We start from the raw sequence: 26439 nt of genomic DNA, 5'->3' as shown, positions 1-26439 counted from the left end.
TGCCTTTATCAAGATGAAGATGCACCTTTCTGTTCCTGGTTTGCTGAAAATTTTCATCATGAACTGATGTTGAATTTTGTTGAAAGCCTTTTCTGCATCAGCTGATATGATCATATAGCTTTTCTTTTTAGGCTGTTAACATGGCAAAATTTCTTGATTGATTTTATAATATTAAACCATCCTTGCATTCCAAGCATAAACCCTACCTGTTTGTTTATATTTTGCTATATTCAATTTGCTAACAGTTTTTTTAGGTATTTGCATCTATGTACATGAGAGATATTAGCCTATGGTTGTTTTTCATTTTGTACTATCTTTGACTGGTTTTGGTATCAGAGTAATGATGACCTATAAAATGAGTTGGAGAGTCTCCCTTCTCTTCCATTTTCTGGAAGAAATTTTGTAGAATTGGTGTTAATTCCTCTTTAGATTTTAGTTTTCTATAATTCAGCATTGAAGCTATCTGGACTTAGAGTATTTTTTTCATAAAGTTTTAAGCTACAAATTCAACTACTTTAATAGTTATAGGATAATTTAGGTTACCTATTTCATCTTAACTGAGTTGTAGAAATCTAAAGTCTTTGAGGAGGTGGTCTAAGTTTTATCTAAGTTGTGAAACGTATGTGCATAGAGTTCATAGTGGTCATTTATTGTCTTTCCAATGTCTGCAGGGTCTATCTTGACATTTTATCCCTGATGTTGGTAATTTGTCTTCTATCATATTTTCTTTGTCTTGTTTTCTTCAGGTTTTGCCATAGATTCATCAATTTTATTGATCTTTTTAAAGAATCAGGTTGTGGTTTGATTGGTTTTCTTTTTTGTTGTTTTAAAAACTTCATTAGATTTTGCTCCAATGGGTTTAATTTTTTTTCTTTTTCTAGTTTGGTAAGCACATATTATTAGTGTCTTTCTGTCTAATTTTATTTTGGTGGGACAACATACTTTTTATGCTTTCATTTCTTTTAAGTTTGGTAGAGTTTATTTTATGATTCATGATTTAGTCTATCTTGATGAATGTTCTATTCTGCTATTTATGGGTAGAATGTTCTACAAATGTCAATTTCATTCAGTTGGTTGATGGCATTGTGTTCTATATCTTGCTAATTTTTGTTCTGTTGATTACTGAGAGATGAATATTGAAGTCTCCAGCTAAAATTGTGGAGTTATCTGTTCTTTCACTTCTGTTAGTTTTGCATCCTGTATTTTGAAGCTTTGTTGTTATATCTGTATGTATTTAAGGCTGTTTTATCTTCTTTGTGAACTGAACCTTTTATTATTATGTAATGTTCTAATTTATGCCTGGTAGCTTTCTTTTTTTTTTGAAGTTGACCTTTGTCTCATAGTAAGACGGTCACTCCTGCTTTCTGTTGATTGGTATTTGCATGGTATAATTTTTATTGTCCATTTACTTTTAATTTTTCTAAAGCATAATGTTTGAGGTGAATTTCTTGTAGGCCTCGTAAATTGGGTCAGTTTAAAGTCTGTCTCACAATTTCTGTCTTTTAATTTGTGTATTTAGACCACTTAGATTTAATATGTTATTGTAGTGTTTGGATTTAAATTTACTATTTTATTATTAATTTTCTGTTTGTCCACTCTAGTTTTTGTTTCTTGTTTCCCTTTCCTGCCTACTTTTAAGTTATTTGAACATTTCTAATCTCTTATTTTCTTTTACCTATAATGTTTCATTTCATTGAGACTTTCAATTTTTCCATCCATTTCAAGAGTGATTACCCTTCTTTTTCTGGAACATTTTCGTAATACCTTCTTTAAAGTGTTTGTCATATAATTCTAACAACTGTTCCATCTCAACATTGATGTCTGTTAATTGCTTTTCCCATGCACCAATATTGATTCTCCGGGTTCTTAATATGCAAAGTAAATCTTAATTTTATTCTGAACATTTAAAGTTATCTGATGAGACTCTAGGTCTTGTTTAAATCTTATGTAGGATGCTGAGATTTTTGTTTTGTCAGCCAGTTGACCCAGTTGAGTTTGGATTGAAAGTTTTGACCAGCCTTCTGTGACTAAAATGTCAATTTGTTTTCAAAACCTTTTCTGTGCTACTCAGATCTGTCCCAAGCATGTCACTCAGAGTCAGTCTAGGATGGATACTGGTCTATCCATTAGCTCAGTTTGTAAAGCCTATGGTATACTGCTTAGAGACAGATTTAATTGTATGCTGCTCACAGATGAGTCCAGAAGTTCATGTAGTGTTATTGGTTTGCTTTCCCGAGCCTCTGCCTTTCCACAATGTCCCTCATGTGTTTTGGGTCCTTGAGACTCTCCTTTTAGATCTCTGACCAGAAACCTAGAGCTTTATTTAAGTGTCTCTGCCACTCACTTTCCAAGACTGTTCCTGAATCGCAGGCCATTGGGCAGGAGGACGAAGAAACAAAAAACGCAATGGGGGTTTATTCTACTCTCTTGGGACTACTGTTTCTCTGGCCAGAGAGGAAGATACTCCTTTCTCAGTGTCTTAGAGGATTGCAGGCTGCTAGGTGCTAGGGTGCAAAAGAAAGGACAATATTAAAAAAATAGGAGATTTTCCCCTGTTTGAGTATTAGGATATCTGTTTCCCAATCTTGTTCCAGAACTGGAAGGATTCACTTGCATTGCCTTGAGATCAGACCAGAGTACACGAGAGGAAAAAATGAAAAATTTACCACTAATTTGGTGGTACTTCAAATTCTGTTCTTTCCCCTTAATCTGCCTGTTACTATTGTTTTCAGCATCCTCAAATAGGTGTTCCATGCATTCTGGCCAGGTTTTATAGCTGCATTCAGTGAAAAAGATAGGGTGGAATTGTTTATTTCATCTTGTCTGGAACCAGACTCCATCATATGTGTGTGTGTGTGTGTGTGTGTGTGTGTGTATACATATGTATTTGTTTTTCTTTTAATCAAGAATGTGTCTTGAATATTTTCAAAGACTTTTCATACATCTATGAAATGATCTTTTTGCTTTCTTCAATAATCCCTTAGCATGATAAATTATAAGATTAATGGATTCTTTAATATTATTCTTACACTTCTGTGACAAACATAATTTGTGTAAGCCATATAATAAAGAATACATTCTTACATTCAGTTTGCTAACATTTTATTTAATATAATTTCACCTGTACTGAGAATTGATCTATAATTTTCTTTTCATGTGTTGACCTTTTCAATTTTGGAGAACAGTTTTTCTCTGGTTCAGTTTGTATGTTTTGATTGATCTGTTACTTGAATATTGAATAGAATTTGATTATAAACTGGGTTGAGTCTTTTCTTGTATCTTTTTTCCTTTGATGGATAAATGTTTTATTACAGATATAATTTCTTTAGTGATATAAGATCTATTCAGATAGTATTTCTGTCTCTTTTTGAATCTGTTTTGATGTTAAATTTTTTCTAGGACTTTATACATTTCAACTGTTTTTACATTTATTGACATACAGTTGCCCATAGTTTTCTGTAGATATACTGTTTATATGTGTGAAGGTGTGTGTGCATGTGCATGTGTGTGTGTACACATGTGTATTTATATTGGCATTCTATCCTGTGCTCTCAGTTACTCTAAGCTGGTGAGCATCTTCCCAGAACACTATTGCAAATCCTTAGAACCAGTGAACTCTCCATTGTATGGTTCTGGATTGGGTGTGATTTTCATAATTTCTTTTGTGTTCTGGATAATATTTTGACTGAGAGTGACTTCTATGTTATGACCAAATGTTGCACATTTATCTTGTTCACTTGCAAAATGGGACTAAACCCATTAGTAATATCATGAAAAGATTAAATTTTCCCAGACCCTCTTTCAGGGTGTTTCTTATTTAAGTAATGATCCCCACATGCTTTAAGATTACTTAGCTCCTGTGGGGTGGTAAGCTAGTCTTCCTACTTTATAAAAATTGGACTCCAATTATAAGGGAAGAGTGCCAGATGAGAAGATAGTTGCGCAGAGATCTGCTGGTGACTAATTAGACCCTTATTCTATGACTTACCCAAAAGCTTTGCCAGGCATCATTTTTCAGGGAGCTCAGTAGTCATTGTTTCCCTGGGTTGTGTGAGGTGTGAAGCCCCGAGAGTCCAGCATTTTGGGTCTTCTACCTCCATGGCTCGTAACTAGCTGTACACAGGATCTGTATCAATGACTCAAGCAGGAAAAGGGGTGGACTCTGGGTTCATGTGAGGCTAGAGTGACCGTTTTCATTCAATTCTGCCTAAAATGTCATCTCATGACTGCCATCAAGCCAAGAAGGATCACTTGAGTGATTTCAGGCAGATATCCTTGCTTTCCTGAGCTCCCAGTGTCTATGTTAGGGGGTCACTGTGATTCTAGAGGGTCTTAAGACTTCTAACTTGGGCATGCTTGGGCTTCTTTATCTGGAAAGGAAATTGCACCTTGGGGAGTCTGGAAGGGGCTGTTAATGAGGCAGCCCAGCAGGAGCAGGGGCTCAATGGGCGTTCTTCTCAGACAGAAGCATTTTAATTGGCATCTTTCAGGGAATAGCAAATTAAGTGCTCAATTTCCTCCCGGTGTTTTTTCTCCCTTGGCTCCTGTCACCTTGGCGTGAGTCCAGACAGAACTGAGTTGCCACTTGGGGGCCATTACCATGGTTTTCAGAGGCTCCATGGGAGCCAGGGAGGCTTGGGCAGGGGCTGAGTTTTCCCTTCAAGGTGGATGACGATTGCCTTGAGAGCCACATGGGAGAGCTTAGAAGCTTTCACTTGACAATGTTTTCCCTTCCAGGACCTGACAGGCCTACAGAGGAATGTTCTTTGCTATTCCAGAGAGGCTTCTGAGCTGCTCCCTCCTTCCTTTCAACCTCCTTTGTTTTTAGGCTTGGACTTCAGAAAGTTGTCAGGTGAGAGACACTGTCTCTTGGGATCCTTCACTCACTGCCTCCACTCACAATTGACAAAGTTACTCTGCTGCGAAAGAAAGTTGAGACCACCAGCCTAGATAATCTAGCTCTGACCATTTATGGTTGTAATTAGAATGGCTTTGTATCTAGGCTGATGTGCCTTCAGTTGTACAAGATGCTGGTCCCAGATGTGTCACCTCCAGCTGTGTGACCTTGGGCAGCTCACTTTCTCTCTTTGGGCCTGTATTCTCCCAAGACAAAGAAAACGTTTTGAGTTAGATTACAGATTGCCAACATCTTTTCCAGCTGGCACGGTCTAGATGCCTGTAATTCCATCACTGTCAGTTCAACTCTGAAGAACTTGATACGGACATGCTTGGAATTATCCTAAGAAAGGTATAAAGGTCTAGTGGGAAAAAAGGGGCTTTAGAGTCAACCAGACATAGGGTCAAATCACCACTGACCAAGAGGATATTCTGGCAGAATCACTGTGACCCAAATGTTCCTTTGTGCCAATTAGGAAAAGGTGCCCCTTCTGAAGTCACTTTCTGCTGCAAAATTTTCACAATAAACATATAAATCTATGTTGACTATGATACGGCAAGTGTTCCCTAGAGTTGTGCAGTGCACAACCTACCCAGCTGTACACAACAGTTGTCCGTGCTCTTGGGCAAATTATTTAACTTCTTTGGACCCCTGTTTACTCACCTGGCAAAAGAGAATGGTAATGCCTACCTCACAGGGTCATGGTGAGAATAGAAATAATGTGGAAAAAGCCCAGGGCTCATATAAAAAGTTGCCCTGAAATGTGAATTTCCTTTCTTTTTTTTCTAGGAGTGCTCTTCAGGGTCCAAAGCACCTCTCCCTTACAAAACAGCAGCAGGTGGTAGTCTAATGTCCTCATGGTGGGCTTGGGGCTGTGAAGCACATCCTGTCAGCTTGCTCCAGCTTCTGCTCCTGTCATCTCAGGAGGTCATTCCAAGCTGCCTTGGAATGCTGCCTTTGCCTGTCCTACAGGAGGGAAGGGAGGGCCCCCCAGGGACAGAGTTAATCACCTGGGGGTGCAGAGTGGCATCATGGTTGTGAGGCAGTGGGGAGGCCCAGGAGAGCTGGGGCTAGAAATGAAAAGTGCCTTGGGCTGTGAGGAGTTCCTGCTTGGAAGAAGGTGACCCTGGGGAGTCCTCCATCTGGGTAGGGCAGGAGGACACCGGCTGCTATGTCTCACCCTGCTCTGTGCAGCAGGCAGGGCAGAAGCACTGGATCACCCATCGGGTCAGACTGTGGGAAGTCATTGGAAGTTGGAAGTCACTGAGCCTTTGAGGCCCCTGGTTGAGGAGCCATGGAGCTTTCTGGCCACAAAGATGTTGGAAAGAGCACCAGCTCTGGTGTCAATTCATTCTGCATTTGAATTTCAAGACTTTAATTTACTAGCTGGGTGCCCACAGAAAAATTCCTTAAACATTCTGAGCTTTAGTGTCTCATTTATAAGATGGAAATAATTATTTCCATCTATAAAGAGCCAAGATCCTTTAGAATAATATTCAAGAACTATGCAGGATCCAGGTCCAACCCCTCCTCTTTCAATGGCATTCCTCATACCTTGTGCTCCAGCCACCTGAGTTGCTCTCTCAGCAACTCAGGTGGCTGGAGCACACAATCCCCTATGCATTTTCCATGTTTTATTCCCCCTGTTTAAAACACAATGTGTGCATCTCTGGGCTTGGTGAAATCCTTTTTATTCTTCAAAGTTTGGCTCTCTGAAGGTTCTCTAGTCCCTTCTTGTATTAGTTATCTATTGCTGAGTAACAAACTACCTTGAAGCTTAGCAGCTTAAAATGACAGTAAAGATGTATTATCCCACATACTTCCTGTGGGGCAGTAATCTGGGAGCAGCGTGGCTGGGTAGTTTTGGCTCGGAGTCTCATGAGATCACATTCGAGATGTCAGCCAGGGCTGTAGTCATCTGATGGCATGACTGGGGCTAGACGCCCTGCTTCCAATGTGACTTATTCACATGATGGGAAAATTGATATTGGCTTTTGGCAAGAGGACTCTGTTCTTCCCCAGATGCACCCCTCCCCAGGACTGCTTGCATGTCCTTACAGCATAGCTGCCTGGTCTCCCCACTACAGTAATTGATCTAAGAGAGAGCAAGGTTGGAGTAGCAATGTTTCTTATGAGCCTTGGAAGTTTTCCAAGCCTTGGAAGTCACACATCATCATTTCACAGTATTTTGTTGGTGACATGGGTCCTTCATTATTCAGTGTGGGAAGGGTGCACGTAGGTTTTGGTTTCTAGCGGCTGGTTTATTGGGAGCCATCTTAGAGGCAGATGTCACATTTCCCCCACAGGATAAAGTGCTGTGTTGTTTAGCAAACTTCATTTATTCATGGTGCCTTTCTGTGCCCCTGCCATGTTCTAGCCATGTGTTAGGTGCTGGGAATACAGGCGTGAACAAGGGAGAGCAAGCCCCCTGACTCACAGGGCGTACAGTCTACCAGGGGAGATAGATATTAAATTGCTATACATTTACAGTTTTCATAAAGGCCACAAAGGAAGGAAAGGAAAGAAAGTGGGTACAATGGGAACCTATAAGGGGGGACCTCATGTGATGAGTGGTATAGGGTGGGCTTCCCTGAGGATGTTCCCTTCTCTATGCCCCCAGAGCTGATGACCACCTTGCTCCTTCTCCAGCTGGGCTGGCATTATTTTGGAGCAGCTTTTCTTTTCCACCCATATTTTCTCCCCAAACTGTAAGCCCCTAGAGAGAAAGATCTCACCTTGTTGCAGTTCAGGGTTCCCAGCCCTAGCCCGGAGCTGGGCACGCTAGGGATTCAGCACATGTGAGCAGCGCGACTGCAACGTTGGCCACTGGCAGAGACCTCCTTTCCTCAGAAGATGTGTCTGGGGAAAGGGAGGAGGCAAATGTGGAGGAGAAAGAAAGCAGTTGAGGAGGAAGTGAAGTGAATTTGCTGCCCACCTGTGCGTTCCTAACAGCCCCTGACCGCACCTGGCTGTTTTCTGTAGCAGTATAAAAGCCCCCAGACCTGCAGTGCTGGCTGGGGAGCTGCAGTCTGAAGGGGCCCTAGCAAGCATCAGTGGTGATGTATTAGTATATTGGGATTCCCTGGCTTTGGCTCACCCACGACTGGTAACTTGGTGTTTTGGCAGCAGCGAGAACAATGCCCATTACCACAGTGGTTCCTGCACACTGCGTGTGTCCTCTGTGCTAGATGCTGCAGGGGGCATGGTCTCCGATCTGCTGCACTCTGCCTCAGGGCCTTTGCACTGGCCTTTCTCTCCCTGTGCTCTGCTTTTCTCTGGACATCCCCGTTTCATGTGGGTCTCTGCTCAAAGTCCCTCATCAGAGGCCCCCTCTGACCAGCACATCTAAAACCCAGGCCTGCTTCATCTTCTTACTGGCTGTGTTTCTCCTCATTGTACTAATCATACCTGTTATGATGTGGTTTAAATACAGACCCTGAAGATGAATAAAGGGGGTCATAGTGTTTGTCCAGAGACTAAGACATTAAAATTCTTTGTATTAGTTGAGATATAAAATTTCACAGTGTGTCAAGAAGTCCCTTTGAGGCCCTCATCACCTTATAGTTTACAGGATATTTCATATATGTTAGCTTGTTTAGTTTTTTCTCAATGCTGTGAGATCCACAGGGCAGGTACAGTACAGTTGCTTTGTAGGAGAAACAGCTCAGGCCCACAGAGGCTGAGTGAGGGAGTCAGGGCCAGATAGGTAGAGGTGGGGGTTTAAAACCAGGCCTGGGACTCAAAAACAGAGCTCTGTCACTACACTATGTTATAAGGGACAAGCAGCAATGGATGTCGAAGTCCTCTGTCACATGATTAGAAGCAACTTTCATGACACAGCTTTGCGAACGCCCCATTGCTCCCAGTGAGTAGAAAACCAGTGTCCATTGGTTGTGCATGTCCTTGGTTTTTCCTTTCTCAGGGCTGTGTGTGAAGATGAGCTGAGGGATTGTAGTTCCCCTGGGACGCTCAAGGGCAGTATATTTTTGAAATCTCATTGTGAGCTTAGATTTAATTTCCTCAGGGTCCTGTTCCAATCCCCTACCTAACACATGTGCCCCTACAACCTTCCTCTCTCTGAGCGCCCTGGACTTCTCATGGATTAGAATCCTTAGCGAGTGAACTCTAAGCTCAGCAGCAGAAAGTCTTGTGAGACAGATAATGAAAACTGCTATGGCTTTCCAGGCAGTTAGGGGCTGTGAGTGTGTGTGTATGTGTGAATGTGTTTGTGAGTTTGTGTGTGTGTGTGTGTGTGTGTGCGTGCATGCTGAATGCTTTGGAATAAAAATGAGCCTGTGTAGAAACTTTTGCCAAGGGAGATGAAAAGAAAAACCAATTAGGTGCGTCCATGAAGGTGTATAACGGACATTCCAAAAGCACAGCCTACCTCACCACCCCTTAACGTTATTCAGCTGGAATATGTCCTCTTAGAGGGGACTTTAGAAGTTTAACAAATCCAGCCAGGTTGCCAGTATGGGATGAGGAACTGCCTTATTTGAAAAGCGACAATGTTAGGTTTGCCCATATGCTTCATTTCTTTCTGGCTCATGAATACATAGTCGTACATTTTAATAGTTTTTTTTTTTTTAATAATAAAGATGATTCCTGAAGGTTCAATCAGATGCCCAGGTTCCTGGGGGAGCTCTTCATTGCTAGCCTTCCTTCTCCCATCCTGTCCCATAGACCAGATCTGGGTCTTTCTTGCCCGCTGTTTTTTTAAGGTTATTCTTTCTAACATAAGATCAGAGGTACTGAACATGCAATTTTATCCATTTCCCAATTGTTTTTCCCTTGTTAATAGCAAAATGAAAGGACCAGAGTAGGGTTTGGGTTTCCTGGGATCCTAAAGGCATCTGGAAGCAGCTTCCGAGGATACCCTTTACCCATTTCTGCAGATGTTTATTGAGATTTATGTGTCACACGTGTGCTCAGTGAAGATGCAAACAATGTTAAGAAACTGTCTCTACATGATTCTTTAATACAAGTTGACCTTAAGCAAATAATACCACCACCACCATCGACCTCTTACTGAGAAGCTCATCACGATCACATGCCAAGACGGTTCTAAGTGTTTTACGTATTTTATCCCTCATCCTGACAACTCTGAGAAGTGAGTATTGTGACATTTTTACCCACAAGGAAAGTGACTTAGAGAGGTTTGGTAAGATGGCAGAGGAGCCAGGATTCCAAGTTAGGTCTGTCTGACTCTAAAGCCTGCAGTCTTTACATCCCTCATTGTAGAGAACTGGTGCCAAGGGACAGGAGCATGCACAGAGGGACTCATTCATCTGGGGAGGCTGCAGGTGGAGCAGCTCAGGACAGCTAGCGTGCAGGTATGTCCTGGGAGGGGAGGAGTGGGGACAAGTCCAGAGGTGTGGCTGGGCCGCATTGTGTAACATTTTGTCATCTGGGTGTGGACTCTGTCCTGTAGAGGAAACTGCCAGGAGCCTACGGAATGTTACAGGATAGGACAAGATGGAGGATGGAGACTCAGGCGCCTGCAGAACCCAGGTACTAATGTAAAGTAGGCAGTAGGTTGGTTAGTATTTGATGAGGAGGGCTTGTGCCAGGCACTATTCTGAGTTCTGAGGGCACAGAGAATGAGGCTGCTGGGGGCTGCCTTCAGGGAGCTTATATCCTTTTGTGTCTGTGATGGAGAAATATGTAAGCACATGAGTAAATAGGCTAATTCCAGATACTGATAGGTGCTTGAGACAGGGGATGGTCAGGGAAGTACCCAGGATGTGTTGTTTCGGCTGAATTCTGTAAGGTGAGAAGGCAGCTGTGCAAGTGACAAGCTCTATAAGGGGCAGAGTGGCAGTGATTCAGTGAGGCCCTGGATAGACTGCCCACATACAAATCCAGCACTGCCATTTACCTGCTGTATGGCCTTGGGCGGGTCACCTAACCTCTCTGTGCCTCAGTTGCCTCATGAGTAAAGTGGGGATAACAATAGTCCTGCCTCCCTGTTACAAAGACTGCACGAGCTTGCGCATGTGAGTGCATGTGGGACAGTCTGCAAGGATGGCCACTACAACTGGACCCTTAGTACCAGCAGCATAGCATTCCAGGCAGGATAAACAAGTGGAATGCGAATACATTTGACATATTTGAGAGCCTAGTTAACTAGCAGATGAGAGGAGAAGATGAGATCTGGACAGGAAGGGATCTGGGGGCAGTGATTTGAACACCAGGAGAAACACTGAGGGCTTTGCACAGGGAGGTGCTGAAGCCTGGGGGAAACTCCAAGTGAGGGGCCCTGTGTGCTTGGGTCAACTTCAGGGGAGAAGGTGGAAGGAATGGTAGGAGTTTAGGATCTCTTTTAAAAGTGAAGCCTGCCCGGCTTACTTATGCAAGGGCTAGGAGTATGACAGAAAGAATAGAAATAAGGGTACAGTCACATTTTTGTCCTGATCAACTTTGATGGGGAGGATAGGGTAGGGGAAGGTGGTTCTGTTTACTGAGACGGTAAAATCTGGGGAAGAGCAGACTCCTGGGAGAAACAGACAGATCTGCTTTGGTATGTTTAATGTTAGAGTCCAAATACACATCTGTGTGGAGATCTCTGGGAAGTAGCTGGAATGAAGCAGGTCTGATGTTAGCAACAGGGATTCATGCTACCCTGGAGGACTATTCCCCCACAAATTCAGACAGTTTATCCTTAAATGCTATGCTTGCCAAGCTAGACACACCTTCCTCCAGTTTGTGACCCCCAAGTGGTCCCCAGACTTCCAACGGGCTTAGAAGATAAGATGCCAAGCTAACATCAAGTCCTTAGCTGGTTGGCAGAAAGGTTCTTCGGCTTCTGGACAGAGGAGGCTAGTTCCTAGCAACATGGCTCATCTCCATCCCAGGACCTCTGTGACTTCAAGACTAGCCCTTTATCAAGTAGCTCAAGTGTGCCAGGCCCTGTGCTAGTCTGGGGGAAACAGTATGGAAAGGTGTAGCTCTGCTGAGGACAGCTCAGTCTAGTGAACATCTGAGTTCCTTGCCAAAATGCCCAAGGGCATGATGCCCTGTGCCTCGTTTCATTTCTTTGATGCATTTGGATCTGTTCAGCCTGCAGCCAGTTAGTAACGATGTGATGGTTTATGCTCCTGGACATCACAGTGCATGCCCGAGCTGATGTTGGGGAGGTGTGTTTGTGTGCATGAGTGTGTATGTGTGTGTGCATGTGTGCATTTGTGTGTGTGCATGTGTTGATGTGCTGGCTCTCATGAGCTCAAAGTGCTGCCGGGAAATTGGATCAAAATGGAGCACCTCAAGTGAAGTTGTGGCTATAAGGTTGATTTCTTATCTCAGATCTGAGCATCTCCTAATGCATTTTGGGCTTTGTGCTCTGCTGGCGGCTTGCCCAGATGGATAGTAATCTAGCTCTGCCGGTGGCTTGCCCAGGTGGATAGTAATCTAGCTTGGCTCTGCTCTGTTGAATGCCGGTTGAGAGGGGCAAGTTTCTCTCTGTCACCCTCTGCATTGGATGCGCATTCTCACACTTACACAGTATCAACATCTATCCTTAGGCAGGTTTAAAAGGTAGTGATGTTAACAGTTCTTTTTCTCAAAAAAAAAAAAAAAAAAAGCTGAAGAAAAACCAAAAGAATTGAGCATTAAATTCCATAGCATGCATTTTCGCTGAGCTTTCCAATGAGCTCTTAGAACATGCTCTTGGCTCTTCCTTTTCAAAGCGGGCTATGTCCTTTAGCACCGAGCCACTCAGAATGTAGTACCTGGACCAGAACCATCACCTGGGAGCTTGTTAGAAATGCAGACTCTCAGGCCCTGGTTCAGATCATCTGAAAATGAATCTGCAGTTTAACAATACCACGAGCTTGTCAGAGGCACGGCCATATCTGAGATGCACTGATTTAGATGACAGCCTCCTGGAAACTCCCAGCCTGTCCGTATGGCTCCTGGGTGTATGATGCTGAAAATGGCTCCTAGGTGCCTTCCACTTCTCCCAAGAGTCAAGCAAGAAAGAGGCTTGATGGAGGAAGATGGAAATTTGACCCAGCCTGAAGATCACTTTGGGAATGAATGGGGTTGAAGAATTCCAGCTTTCTGGGTTTTAGTCCCAGCTTTCTCACTCCTCAGGGTTGATTTGGGAAAGTGATTTAACTTTTTCTAAGCCTCACTTTCCTCATCTGAAAAGAGGAATATTGTTATGTGTTGCATGAACTCAATTATCTTTGAAGAATGTGTTGCTGAGGCTTATTTAAAATACAAATATTCTCTTCTTTTGGCAATGACTTAAGTAACTTTGCTTTTGTGAGTAAAAGCTTTGGGAAATTTTTGTCATACAAGGAGGGACCTGGGCTTGTCAGTTTGGAGAAGAGAAGGCTCAGGGTCTGAGTTCATGACAGTTGGCCTCAAATGTTGGAAGAGCCTTCAGGAGGAAAGGGAGCCAGCCCTATTCTGTGAGGGGCAGCGTGAAGACCTTTGGAAAGATGGTATTATAAGAAACATTTCCCTTTTTTTTTTGACAACTGCTTTCTGCCTCCACAAGGAGGGCACTCCTATTTCTAGAGACAGTTCAGGCATGAGCTGGAGGCCCACCTGTTTGGTATGTTGCAGGGGATTCATGCATGAGATGTGGAATTGGACCAGAGAGTTCTTAATGTGTCCTCTGATGGTGTGAACTGTAGAGAAAAGAGAAGAAAGGGGCTCACAGATTGGGTTTCAATCTTAGCTTTCTCACTTCTCATTGTTGATTTGGGAAAGTAATTTAACTTTTTCTAAACCTCATCTTCCTCATCTGAAAATAGCAATAATACTACTTACCTCCTGAAACAGTGTGAAAATTGATTAAAAATTATAGCCATAAAGTTCCTACTGGTGCCTGGCATGAGGAAGGGGCTTAATAAATTTGGGGGTCCTTCCACCTCTTCTTTATACTTTTCTTTGCCTTGTCTGGAGTGGACTGTAATTAGTTAACAGCTTGAGCAGCCAGCTTGATATTTGTATTAGTCTGTTTTCACACTGCTGATAAAGACATACCCAAGACTGGGTCATTTATTAAAAAAACAAACAAACAGAGGTTTAATGGACTCACAGCTCCATGTGGCTGGGGAGGCCACAATCATTGTGGAAGGTGAAAGGCATGACTTACGTGGTGGCAGACAAAAGAGAATGAGAGCCAAGCAAAAGGGGAAACCCTTTATAAAATCATCAGATCTCGTGAGACTTATTCACTACCATGAGAACACTACGGGGGGAACTTACCTCCCACTGGGTCCCTCCTACAACACATGGGAATAGCGGAAGCTGCAATTCAAGATGAGATTTGGGTGGGGACACAGCAAAACCATATCAATATTGTATTTCCATCTCAACACTTGATTCGTGTTAATTGCTAGTGATTGGCTTTGCCTGGTTTGCTCCACTGGGTTGTTTTAGTGAGGCCAGGATTGAAGGGGACCCCATGAGAGCCAGGAGTCCTGCAGCCTGATGCCCATTGTGGCCACCAGGGTATCAACCAAGACGGCTAGCCTGGGTCACCAAGGCCATCACCAAGAGGAAGAATTCATATCCAGGCAGCAATGCTGTGCAGCGATTGCTGGCACTGGACTGGTGTCAACGCACCTGAATTGAGAGCATGTTCAGATACATCTGCAGATGCAATCTGAGTGAAGATGGCAATAGGAAAGAATGCAGATAGAAAGATCTGAGTGTTAGCCTTTTATGGCATTTTACTACTCCCATCCTCCAATTAAAAAGAAAAAAAAAGGTTTTCTCGCTGTGAAAGGGAAATATTTATATATAATTGGTGCATCTCCATCTGCTCCCAGGTCCTAGAATCCACCATACCCCTTTCTTCTCCCTGGGCAGACTCCATCATCCTCTCCACCTCTCTAATCTCACCTGTCCTCATCTTCCAGGAAACCTCCCACCACTAGTCATTCCCGACTACAAAGGACCCTTCGTCTAGCATTCAACAGAGCTTGGGACATCTCATGTTTGAAAATTATGTTTCCACAATGAGATCTCAGGTTTCCTGAAATCAGGGCCTGGTAGCTTGGCCTGGTGATTTCCACAGAAACACCAAACACCTTAATAAATTCATATGGCAACAGTGTGAATGATATGTACCAGGAAGGTCAGGGCCAAGGCTTTCGGTCTCAGCTGGATTCCTGGCTACCCGAGGATGAGGTTACATTCATCCTCACATAGAGCAAAGATCTGGGAGGAGGGAGCCAAACAGATGGGATTGACACTCAACAGATGGCAATTGATTGTTGGATCTCAGTGTAACAGAGAGCCCTGTAAAGTCAACCTGAAACCTGGAAACTCGGAAAGTGGGATCATGGAAAGGGAGCAAGGAGTTGGCTGGAATAAGTACATTTCAATTTTCATTAACGTCTCACTTTGTTGCATAAAGGATAGGTGCCTAGAGCAAAACATAAAATGTAATTTGTGAAATGAGATAGGGTAGATAAATAAGCAAACTTATGAAATTAGGTCCAGGGAAGAAATAGATTGCTCGTACCTCTACATATGACCCAAATTCTGCCAAGCTAAAAGAAAAAGTACAGGATGTGTGTTTTTCAAGCTGTTTTCTCAGGTTGGTAAAGGCCTCTTTGATTTTCCTTCTGTCTGTGTGATAACCCGGGCCGCGAGAGCCAGGGAGCCATCCTGCCCTCTGGCAGGTGAGCCTTGCCCTCTGTAAGGATTTGCCCATTATTCTAGGAGAGAAGGGCCTGGAAAGTACACCATCCCCGTCACTTTCAAATTATCAGCCCTGATGCGTCATCAACTACAAATCGGTTTTATTTTCTTTTGTGCAAGTGCCTGTGATTCAGAGTGGATTTGACAGCCAAATTGGCCCGGAAGATATAATGAGGCAATGCTGAGCATTTCTCAATAAAGAAGGGGGGAAGGAACAGAGTGGGGGCTGTCATGCCTTTTATGGCTCTGGGGCACAACTTCCAACTGGATTGCTGAGATCTGTTCCCGTAAGGAGCAGGCTTCCGACTTGAGGCTAGGTGTGGGGGAGACAAGGGGCTGGATTTCATGGCAATGAGGCTCATGATGCAGTAGTAACACTTGGATGTTGAAAATGTGATGGATAGCCCAAGGTGAAGGGTACCGCCTCTGAAATAAGGTGGTACCGGCTTCTATGTCTGGACCTACCACTGCAAGTTATTTCATCTCAGGCAATTAATCTGTGTTTTAACAAGATCACAGCCTTGTGAAAGGCATGGCTAAGTCTGATTTAGGTGACAGACTTCTGGAAATGCCCAGTCTGTTTGGATGGCTCCTGGATGTAAGAAGTTATTGTGTTATATAGCATTTCTCTTTTTAAGCAACTCGGATAATATATTTTATATGTTGAATGAACTCAGTTACCTTTGTGAATTATCCATTTCATGACCACATTCTTTTACGTCCATCTAACCTGGCAGGATTTTCCCATTTACTCACCCTACCTTCTTCCTTCAGTTTTCCTTCTCCCCAACCATGGCAGACTTTGGTCATGTGTCACAAATATATCTTGCTAAGCTCAGTCTTGGCATCAGAAGACTTCTCAACACAGTGCTCGATTCAACCATCGCCAGTTATACATTTATGTATTTTTATGCTTGAAACAGATCCCAGACTTGTCAAGCATCAACATTTATCAAACCACATGGTAGAAAAGGAAGTCAAGCCTTTTGTTTTACCATTGATCATTACATGACAATTAAACAGATGGGACGCATCCCATCTCTGAGAATGCTGGACTCAGAGCTGGAAGGAATGGATGACATTTCTGACTCTGCTGCTTTGCTTGTTCTGTTTTTGGACAAGCTACCTAATCTCTTTGAATATCACTTTCCTCACCTGTTAAAGAGAATATTTGCCTCATAGGGGCTGTTTTTGTTAGTTGTACTGGTTCATGCTGAGATGAATTTGATTCTTGATTCTATTCCCTTGTTACTATTTCCTACCTATAGAAGGCCTAATAGGGTTGGGGAGACACCATGGGGCTCTTGAATGAATGTGGCAATGAAGCTCCTCCCCTTGTCAGTAGCTTCTCCCTTTACTGGATCCTATTGCTGTGAGTCCTGGCCTCCTTGCCCACCTCAACAAAGAGCCTCTCTCTCCTGACAGTCTCCTGGCCTTATGCCTGGTACCAGGGGCCAGGTGGGTGACCTCCTCTGTTGCCTGCAGGCTGGTACCCCCTCCCACTGGGGCTAGAGGCATAGAGGCTGCAGCCTGGCTCTTCTCTTGGTGCAGCCCTCTCTGGAGCATGGTTCCTACCTCTCTCCCCTTCTTGGAAGGCGAAGAGACAAAGGTGGAAAAGACGTGGACTTTGGCACTGGATACTCCTGGGTTTAGATTGGGGTTCAACCATTAAACACTGTGTGGTCTTGAAAAAATTAGCCAGTCTTTCTGCACTCCTGCCCATTAAATTGGAAGGGCCGTCTTATTCGGTGTGAAGGCAGGGACCATGACTGGGTGTTTTCAGATGTACTTGGTATCTGTGATTTATTCAGTGTCTGATTTTTGAAGATCTGAATGGATACTTAGGGTGTTCAAGAGTTGTGATATGCTTGCACCTTCCTTTTCCTGTTCCAATACCATTGGCTCCATCACTCTCTGAATAGTAGATTGCCAGGTGGTTGGTCATTAATCCAGTCCATAAATATTATATGCCAGGCATTTGGGCACTGGGGAGATAGCAGTTCTTTCATTGCAGAGAATCTATGCTTGTGTGGAGCTTACATTGTCATGGAAGGAGAAAGGCAATAAACCCAATGAAGTGCAGAGCGTATCAGACGGTGATAGTGCTGTAGGGAGGAATACAGCAGGACAGTGGGATGGAGACCAGAGGAAGAGGGCAGTCAGGAGCTGCGGTCTTAATGGGTGGTCATGGAAGGTCCTACCTAGAAGATGATATCTGAACTAGGATAGTTAATGATGATTTTGCCCAAGTCTCCTTCTCCCTGGCATTCCTTCCTGTTTTCCTTATTATTGCTTGGGTCTTTGCAAGTTGAAGGTAAGATGAGGTAACGTCAAATACCTGGAGTAATTCCAAGCTTCACCTTCTATAGTAACTAGTGAAAGTGCCTGGAACCTCATTCCAGTGCTCTCTTCTTTGGGAGTCTGTTGTGCCTAACAGTCCAGACACCAGCCTTCCCAACAGAGTTCACTTGGAGAGAATGCCTGGGCCAGACCCAGGGCTGTGGCAAAGCAGCAGCCAGCCAGTGCACTGGGCAGATTTGCTTGCAGAAAGCCAGGCTCTGCCCTGGGTTTGCTACTCACTGTGTGTTTGCCCTGGCACCCAGGACCCCAGCTGTGTTTATGCTCACCCAGGTGCCAGGGCTTTCAAAACAAGGATGGCAATGTTTTGGGTGTGCTGGTTTTGGTTACAAAGCAGTGTACACCTGCCTAGGCCACCACCACAACTGTTTGGGCCTCCTTAGCTTCCCTGTCACTCTCCTTTGTCCTTTCTGATGGTCTGTATTGATTGTGGCCTAGCTGGGACAATCAGAGCTTCCTGGGTTGCTGGGGGTTGGGATGCTTATTGCTCCAAGTTATCCTCCTGTCTCACCTATTGTTTGTGGTCTAGCTGGGACATCAGAGTTCCCTGGGTTGCCTGGGTTTGGGATGCTCATTGCTCTGAGTTATCTTCCTCTTACCTGCCTCCCTCCCACTGGTCTCCCTGACAACTACTTACTCTAAGATTTGTTTCTGGCCATTTTTTGGGAGGGAAAACCTACAGCATACACACCAGGGGAACACTTCCTTTAGATTGCTGCTTCTCAGATGTTAGTGTACCCAAGTGGCTTCTGGAGCAATCGTTTAAAACAGTGGTTCTCAACCTTATGGCACCAGGGTCGGATTTCATGGAAGACACTTTTTCTACAAAATGGGGTGTAGGGGAAATGGTTTGGGGATGGAATTGTTCCACTTCAGATGATCATAAGGAGCATGCAACCTGGATCTCTCACATGCGCAGTCCACAAAAAGTTCATGCTCCTACGAGAATCTAATGCTGCTGCTGAGCTGACCAGTGGTGGAGCTCAGGTGGTGATGCTCAGTCCCCTGCTGCTCACCTCCTGCAGTGCAGCTCGGTTCCTAACAGGCCATGGGCTGCTAGGTTCCATGGCCTACGAGTTGGGGACCTCTGGTTTAAAACATAGAGCCCCGTCCTCACTTACAGGGATTCTGACCCAGTGGATCTGGAACAGGACCAAGGAACCTGCATCATCATCATCATCATCGTCATCATCATCATCATCATCATATCACTTTCCTAGGTGATCACACTTGGATAAACCCAGATTGAGAGGCACAGTTTGCCTCCCTTACTTACTTGTATGTCCCGGTTGGGCGGAATCCATTGCTGCAGCCCTCCCCGAGTCTAGTTCAGTGCCCAGTGCCCAGGCAGTGCTCAATCTACATATGCTGAAGGATAGAGGCAATGTGAGGTGAATCCTTTTATAAAGAACCTTCACAATGCAAAGAGTTGCCCCCTAATTTGTCTCCATAGTTAGGTTTGCGTCTTAATGGTTGAAGTTTTTTTTAAAGCAGAGACATACCTTGCTTGGTTCAGGATTTTGAGAAAGCAATATCATCCTGAAAAGAAGAACTGAATAGGGGTAATGATTTTTGAAGGAATCTGAGCCACACTCTTCTCCCTGAATGTTGCTTTGCTAAAGATGTATGGAGTTGCGCCATTTATTAGTGCTTCCCAGCCTTGGCTGCTCACTGGGATCAGGGACTTAGAAAACACTGATGCTTGGTCCTACCCTTAGAGGCCCTGTGTACTTGGTCTGGGGTGTGGTCTGGGCATCAGTATTTTGTAACAATCCCTGGGTGATTCTAATGTGTGTTCAGGGCTGCAAACCACTGACCTGTAATGCGTGGGATCTCTGGAGAGAGGAGTGAGAGATGCATTTCTTGAGTCTTACAAGGAGCCGTCTTAGACTAGAGATGGCAGATGCCTTGGATTCTGTGATCCAAGACTCCTCGTAAATCCTAATCTAAAATATATCTTATATACATACGTGTTTTTTACATGCATGCATGTATATACAATATGTGTATAGATACATGTGTATGTACAAAAATAGTATAAACATTTATACATGTGTATGTATAAAAAAGTTTTTACATGCACACATATACTTACACATCTGAAATAATATATATATATATATTTGAAAGACAGCAATAGCCAATTGTTTTATACCCGCTAATAAAAACATTTTCTTCCTGATTATAAACACATGCTTATCATAAACTATTGAGTTTATGCAGAAAAGTATTTCAAAAGTTATAGATTTTCTCAAATGCCACCACACAGAAGAAATAACTGTTAACATATCTGATGACCACACTTCCACTCGTCCCTCTGTGCCTATATATACATGTAGCCTAGACACGCAACTCAACATCAATAGAATCCATTATGCATTCTGAACTAGAATCTGAGTTTTGTGAGCAGGATGGCATGGATAGCTTTCTATAAACCTACATAATAATTCTTATAAGATCTCACCACATTCAAGCTCTAACTGCTCCTGATAAATGGGAAATCTACTTTATTGTGAAAGCTTGCTGTCTGCTTTTAAACATGCAAGGCAAGCAGCAGTGCTTGAGGACTCCTGTGCTGGTGGAGAAGCCTGGGTATGTCCGAGCAGGCCTGCAGCACGCTGGTGGACTGTCACACCCATCTGGGCGGTTGTGTGCTGAGGACAGAAGGGCTTGGCAAGCCAGGCTACAGCCACTTTTTGTAGTGCTGAGTTTTAGTTTCATTCTTTAAGCCCTTTAAGATGTTCTGCTTTCACCTGCCTTCTAGACCATGCGGAGAATATAGTTCAGCAACAGTCAGTGTAGAGTTGGATTCTGAACATGCAGGAGGCGGAGCCACCATTGATTACTGTCATGTGGGACGGGGGCCTTGTGTTCCAGTCGCCCCAGCTAATTGAAGGAAACCAATATTATGTATTTCTATTTGATGTCTCTTGGTTTTTAAATGTGGCTGACAATTGTTTAAAAATTAAAAGCATTGTGAGACCAAACAAAACACACCTGAGGCTTTCTATATTCATCTGGAAGGCGGTCAGAGACGTGTGGTCAACTAAGCCGTTTGTGGCATTTAGTCTACTTCAGTTCTAAAATATTGACTGAATGCATAGTCACTGTTCAAAAGAATGGAAATACAACGATTAAAAGTGATGATCCTTGCCTTGGGGCATGGGGGTAGCTTTTATGGTCCCCAGACCACCAGGCTTCGTATCACCGGGGAGCTTGTCAGACTTGTAGAAGCTTGGGCCTCACACCAGATGCATCCAATTAGAAACTGTATTTAGGAAACCTGACCGGTGGTTCCGATGCCTGCTGAAGTTTGAGAGGAACAGGCAGGTCTGGAAGGGGAATCAGGCATATGGGCAGAGATCTGGGGGATGGAGAAGGTGTGGTGTGAGGCGAGGAGGCGTTTTGGAAGTGAATGGCTCCACCCGGATCTTAAAAAGTGAGTAAAAGACTCTCAGAGAAGAGAGCACTGGAATGAGGTTCCAGGCACTTTCTCTAGTTACTACAGAAGGTGAAGCTTGGAATTACTCCAGGTGTTTGATCTCACCTCATCTTATCTTCAACTTGCAAAGGCCTGAGCAAATAGCAAGGAAAACAGGAAGGAATGCTGGGGAGAAGGAGACTTGGTGCAGAATCTTCATTAACACCAGGAGAGTTTCCTCTCTCCAGAAGGAATGTGAATCTTCTGGATAGAGGAGTCAAGAGTTGGCCAGGTGAAAATGAGGGAAGAGTGCACCAAGGCTGGGGGCAGCACGAGCCAGAGCCAGGCAGGAAGAGTGCGTGAAGGGCGTGTGTTGGATTGTCCATCAAGCGCAGGTGACTGAGTGCTGAGGGATGCTCTGGGAAACGAGGTGGGAGAATAAGTTGGGGCAGGTGAGCTGGACTGTGATCTGTAGGGTCTATGGCATCGCAGGAGATCCTTCAGCAGCAGAGTGTGGCATCAGGTCTGTGTGCAGGGAAATCATGCTGATGGTGAGGTTCAAATTCCTTTTGGATAGAGTAAACTCTCCTGGTGCCCCACTGGCCTGGATCCTGATTCTTGCCTTTCTTGGCATGACTTGGATCTGGGTCAGCAATTCCCGTCCTTAAATAGGGTAGCAGGCAGGGAGGGCCTGGCTGAGTGAAGATGTGGCTGTTGCTGCATGTGAAATAGCGACATTGGTGTCCCTGTTCTTTTCTTCTTGGAGGAATGTGCACACCAAGCTGAACATTCAGGTGATTGCTGGCATTCTCAGCAATTGCAATGGTCTTTGTAATCCCATTTTAAAATGCCATTTTAAAGTTTCTGCAGCAAAGGTCCTGGTAAAACCCTGGCACTATTTCTTTTTCTCCTTGCTGCCTTCCTGCCTTTCTCCCTCCCCGCTGCCTCCCTGCCTTCCTTTTTTCCTTTCCTTCTTTCCTTCTTTCTGAGATAGGGTCTCGTTCTGTTGCCCAGGCTGGAGTGCAGTGGTTGGATCATGGCTAACTGCAGCCTCATCTTCCTGGTCGTCAGTGATCCTCCCGCTGCAGCCTCCTGAGTAGCTGACACTACAGGCATACACCACCACACCCAGCTAAGTTTTTAATTTTTTTGTGGAGACAGGGTCTCACTATGTTGCCCAGGTTGGTCTCAAACTCCTGAGCTCAAGCATTCCTCCTGGCTCAGCCTTCCAAAGCGTTGGGTTTACAGGTGTGAGCCACTATGCCTAGCTGTATTTCTTTCTTCAGATAATTACAGTAGCTAAATGGAAAAACAAGTTGAACTCGAGGCCAGGAAAATTCATGTCTATACCTATCTGGGGGTCATTTTTTCTTCCTCTTTTCTTCCTTCCCCTTCTGTTTTTTTTCTTTTTTTTTTTTTTTTTAATTATAAGACAACTTTGGTTATAGAAAACTCTTGAGTTTTCTGAGTGCTCCTAGGATGTCTTTTATACTTAGCTATGGTAACATCCAAGTTTTCCTGATGTGAGGACATGCAGTTGGGGTTAGACTTCTACTGAGATAGTTGACCATTGTTCTGAAATACTTTGTAGCCCTGCGTGGAGGCAGAAATATGAGTGTGAATTACTTATGTTCGTGTAGTGGTACTACAAAACATTTTAGAAGACAGCAAGAAAATAGCCATTGCTCTTAGAATGACTGGATTTTTTTTGAACTGGAAATCTTTTAAAATGTATTTGGTGCAGAGTGTAGTAATCATTTCTTTTTTTGAAATGCGTTGTGACGGTTGATGGGAGCTGAAGTATTGCCCCCCGCCCCCGCCGCTGGTCATTTTTATGTAACATCTTATTAGTAATAGAGTGGAGACGATGAGGCAATGGTAATGCCAGAAAAAACAGAAGATACTGAGACGGAATCTATTTTTTAAAATTATCCAAAGGCAGTAAATTTTAAAATGCTTACTTTTATGAGAGGGTGAAATGAATTTTTGGACTCTTTATTGTTCATAAAATAATGTAATAAGTTTAGGAAGTAGTTACTGTATTAGTTTTGGCCTTCTGCTGTAACTTCTCATACATTCATGATTAGCAATCTCCTTTCTTCTGTCTATGCATTGAATGCTTTTTCTGCACTAGATGAACAGGTGTTTCTTGTTGATTGCTTTGGGTGTTCATTCAAGTAGATTACAAATACCTGTGTCTATTATATATACATACGACAACCAAGAAATAATGTTTATGGGAATAAAACATATTTAAAGTGAGTGCAACTTGTGTTTCCTCTTAATAACCAATCTCTTTTACCCTTATTGGGGTTCATAAGTTATAAAGGGTATTAAATATGACTCTACCCAATGATAAATTATATGGAGGCTTTTCGTGGGAAGTAGCCTGCCCTGCTGAGAAGCTTTAGGGGTAAAGTTTCTAGGGCAGTTTTCTGAACAATTTTATTGATGTAATTCCCTGTTTGTTAGCATCTAAATTTATTATCTTTCTGAACATAAACCAGCTTTATATTTATCTTCTGAAATTCCTGCCTCGGCTTTGCCCCTGTGAATCCTAGAAAACCAGACTCATTTCAATGCTTGGGGTGTATTTGCGTGTTGACAGACAGCCCTATTAGAGGACTCTTGAAGCCGAAGGATGTCCATTAGCTTGGAATCTGGTGCATGTGCCTCTCACTAAGTGGATGTAAGCCAATTAACTTCTTTAGGCCTTCTAAACTGGATGTTGTTGAGATCTCTCTAGCTCCATCCAAATATTTTAATCAAAATGATTGAGACATTTGACTTCATTTAGGTATTGAGGGCAGCCTTGGAAATATAGAAAGAGTAAAGTTGCTTTTATTCACTTACAAAGACTCTTAAATACTGCCTGATGTCAAAGCATCCAGGGGACTGGCTGTATTGGGGCATATTTGGTGGACACATGTGCTTTATTTTAAATTGTATCCTCTTATTTTTTTTCCAGTTGCAAATGAAGCTGGCGACAAGAATGCTAGACCGCTGGCCCGCTTCTCTCGTGAGTAAATCTTGTTTTACTCCCTTCATGGTCCCCATCAGAAAACGTTCCAGGAATCTTTCCCCTGTGTGGTATAGCTCTTCAGTCCTGTCAGGCGTTAATAAAACAGTAATGTGGAAATGTCTTCATCTGGTTAATAGTCCACTTGAGCCCAGGCTGGTGAGCTACTCATTGCTACTGTCTTTTCAATCCATAGAACTGTGTTTCCAAATTGTGCCCTAAGCCTTTGCTATTCCAAGTATGGTCCTCAGAGCAGCAGAATCGACATCACCTGGGAGCTTTTTAGATATGTGGCACCTCAGTCTCCTCCACCCACCACCCCTTCAGACTTATTGAGTCAGAATCTGTGTTTTAACAAATCTCCAGGGGATGCCTGTTCACATTAGAGTTTGAGAAGTGCTTTGCTAGAAGTATCCTTTTTATGAACGTTTTATGAAGGTAAAGTGAGGAGAGGTACGTGAAGTGCTTGTAGCTATGAAGGCATCATCACCATTCAGCATGGACTTAAGGGCTTACTCCACTGGCTTTTCTTCAGATTGGTGACATTTTGAAGCCCAGATGGATTGAATGGATTTTCTTAGGCATTGAGAGTATTCCTAGGGCTGTGGTTAGGCCATGGGGTTTCCCTTGACTCCGTTGTCTCCAGGTCTTGATCTGTATGAGACAGTAGGCGTCTAAAGCCCCTCAGTGGTTTCTGTACAGTGTGATCAGCAAATTATCCAGCAAGTTAATGCACTCCCTGGAACGAAAACCTGGATTCCAAAGAAGGGAGTGGAAATTCCAGAGATGGAGCAGGGTGGAGTGGAGATGCTCCCAAACCGGCTATGTACCAGGTGGAGAAATGGCAGAGCTGTAAATAGAAATGGATTCATCGCTGCCTCACTGGCTTTCACTAAAAGTAATTTCACTCACACTGTCTGGGCCTCTGTTTCCTCACCTGGAAAATATGACAGTCAAAACTGTTGCTGTCTTTTGAAGTTGTGGCATGGGAGGAGCTCTACAAATCCCCAGTCACTGCATTCCTCATTCAGGCTTGATTAGGTCTGAGTGTGGACAGTGCCATAGTAAATCTTATCATGTAAAGCTCAAAGTATAATTTCTCTATTTACAGGGCTTCTTTTAAACTCTGCCTCCCAGCTCTTTTTGGAAGGCTTTGAAACGTTGGGATTGATTTCCTAGAAATGATTTTTATAGAACTATAATAAGGTACAATAATGAAAGAGCATGAAGTGCTCATAGTTTAGAAATTGTGTAATAAAACACTTGCTTCTCATGAGCCCCATTCCTCACTGCCCTCCTACCTGGAATCATTATTTCCAAAATAGGCATTTCATCCCACAGCTCAGTGAGGTTGAGGAATATGCTTTTATCCCATTTTTTTCTTCTTCTCCCGAGCAGTAGTCAGGCAAATTAATAAGCTGGAATCGTGACCCGGCCATGCTGTGAGGGCTGCGCTGGGTGCCCCTGGCCCCAAGGGAGCCTTTTACCACAAGACAGAGGGAAGGCAGGGGGGTCCTTGCATGAGAGTTAGGGCAATTAGTCCCTTCATAGAGAAAGGAAGGTAATTTCTGTAAACTTCTCAACTGTATGACTGGGTTGAAAGGATGATGTGTTTCTTGAAAGCTTATTAGCTTGAGACAAGTGAGAACATGAACAAATATCTGTATAGGAAACATGTAATTAGTGGCAAACCAATTAGGTTGGATTGATATGAGGGGAAAAAGGAGAAAAAAATCTCCTGAGTTAATTGCAATGCCTTGAAAAAAAAGTCAGATGACACGTGAGCTACTAAGTCTTTCTGTAGTCAATACTAGAGAGGGAAAGATTAGGTGACTTTTAGGAAGGCATTTTTTTTTTTTTTAAGATGTAGCAATATCTGATTGACACTCAATTCACTTTACCACCTTGAAATTGACCTTCATTGTGTGGTGTGAATGAAGGGTTCAGTTTGGGAAGGTTGGAAGGATTTGGATGAGAGATTTTTTTTTTTTGAGACTGGAAGATGATGTATTGCAATATTCTCTAATTTTTGAATCCAACAGGACAGAAAGCCATGATGGTGTGCATTTCCCAGCTTGGAAT

At 43.4% G+C, this 26439-nt stretch overlaps 1 protein-coding gene across 1 annotated transcript in view; it reads left to right on the top strand.

Annotated features, from left to right (window-relative positions):
- Window positions 1-26439, top strand: part of PDE1C (phosphodiesterase 1C) — a 548731-nt gene that overhangs the window by 66471 nt on the left and 455821 nt on the right. Inside the window, exon 2 of the mRNA XM_017527132.2 lies at window positions 24307-24357. Within this exon, the coding sequence (XP_017382621.1) occupies window positions 24307-24357 (51 nt within the window). The remainder of the gene's footprint in view (window positions 1-24306; window positions 24358-26439) is intronic.

The sequence above is a fragment of the Cebus imitator genome, unplaced genomic scaffold, assembly GCF_001604975.1.
Source record: "Cebus imitator isolate Cc_AM_T3 unplaced genomic scaffold, Cebus_imitator-1.0 Scaffold45, whole genome shotgun sequence".
Classification (NCBI taxonomy): Eukaryota; Metazoa; Chordata; class Mammalia; order Primates; family Cebidae; genus Cebus; species Cebus imitator.
This window is presented reverse-complemented; position numbering and strand designations above follow the sequence as displayed.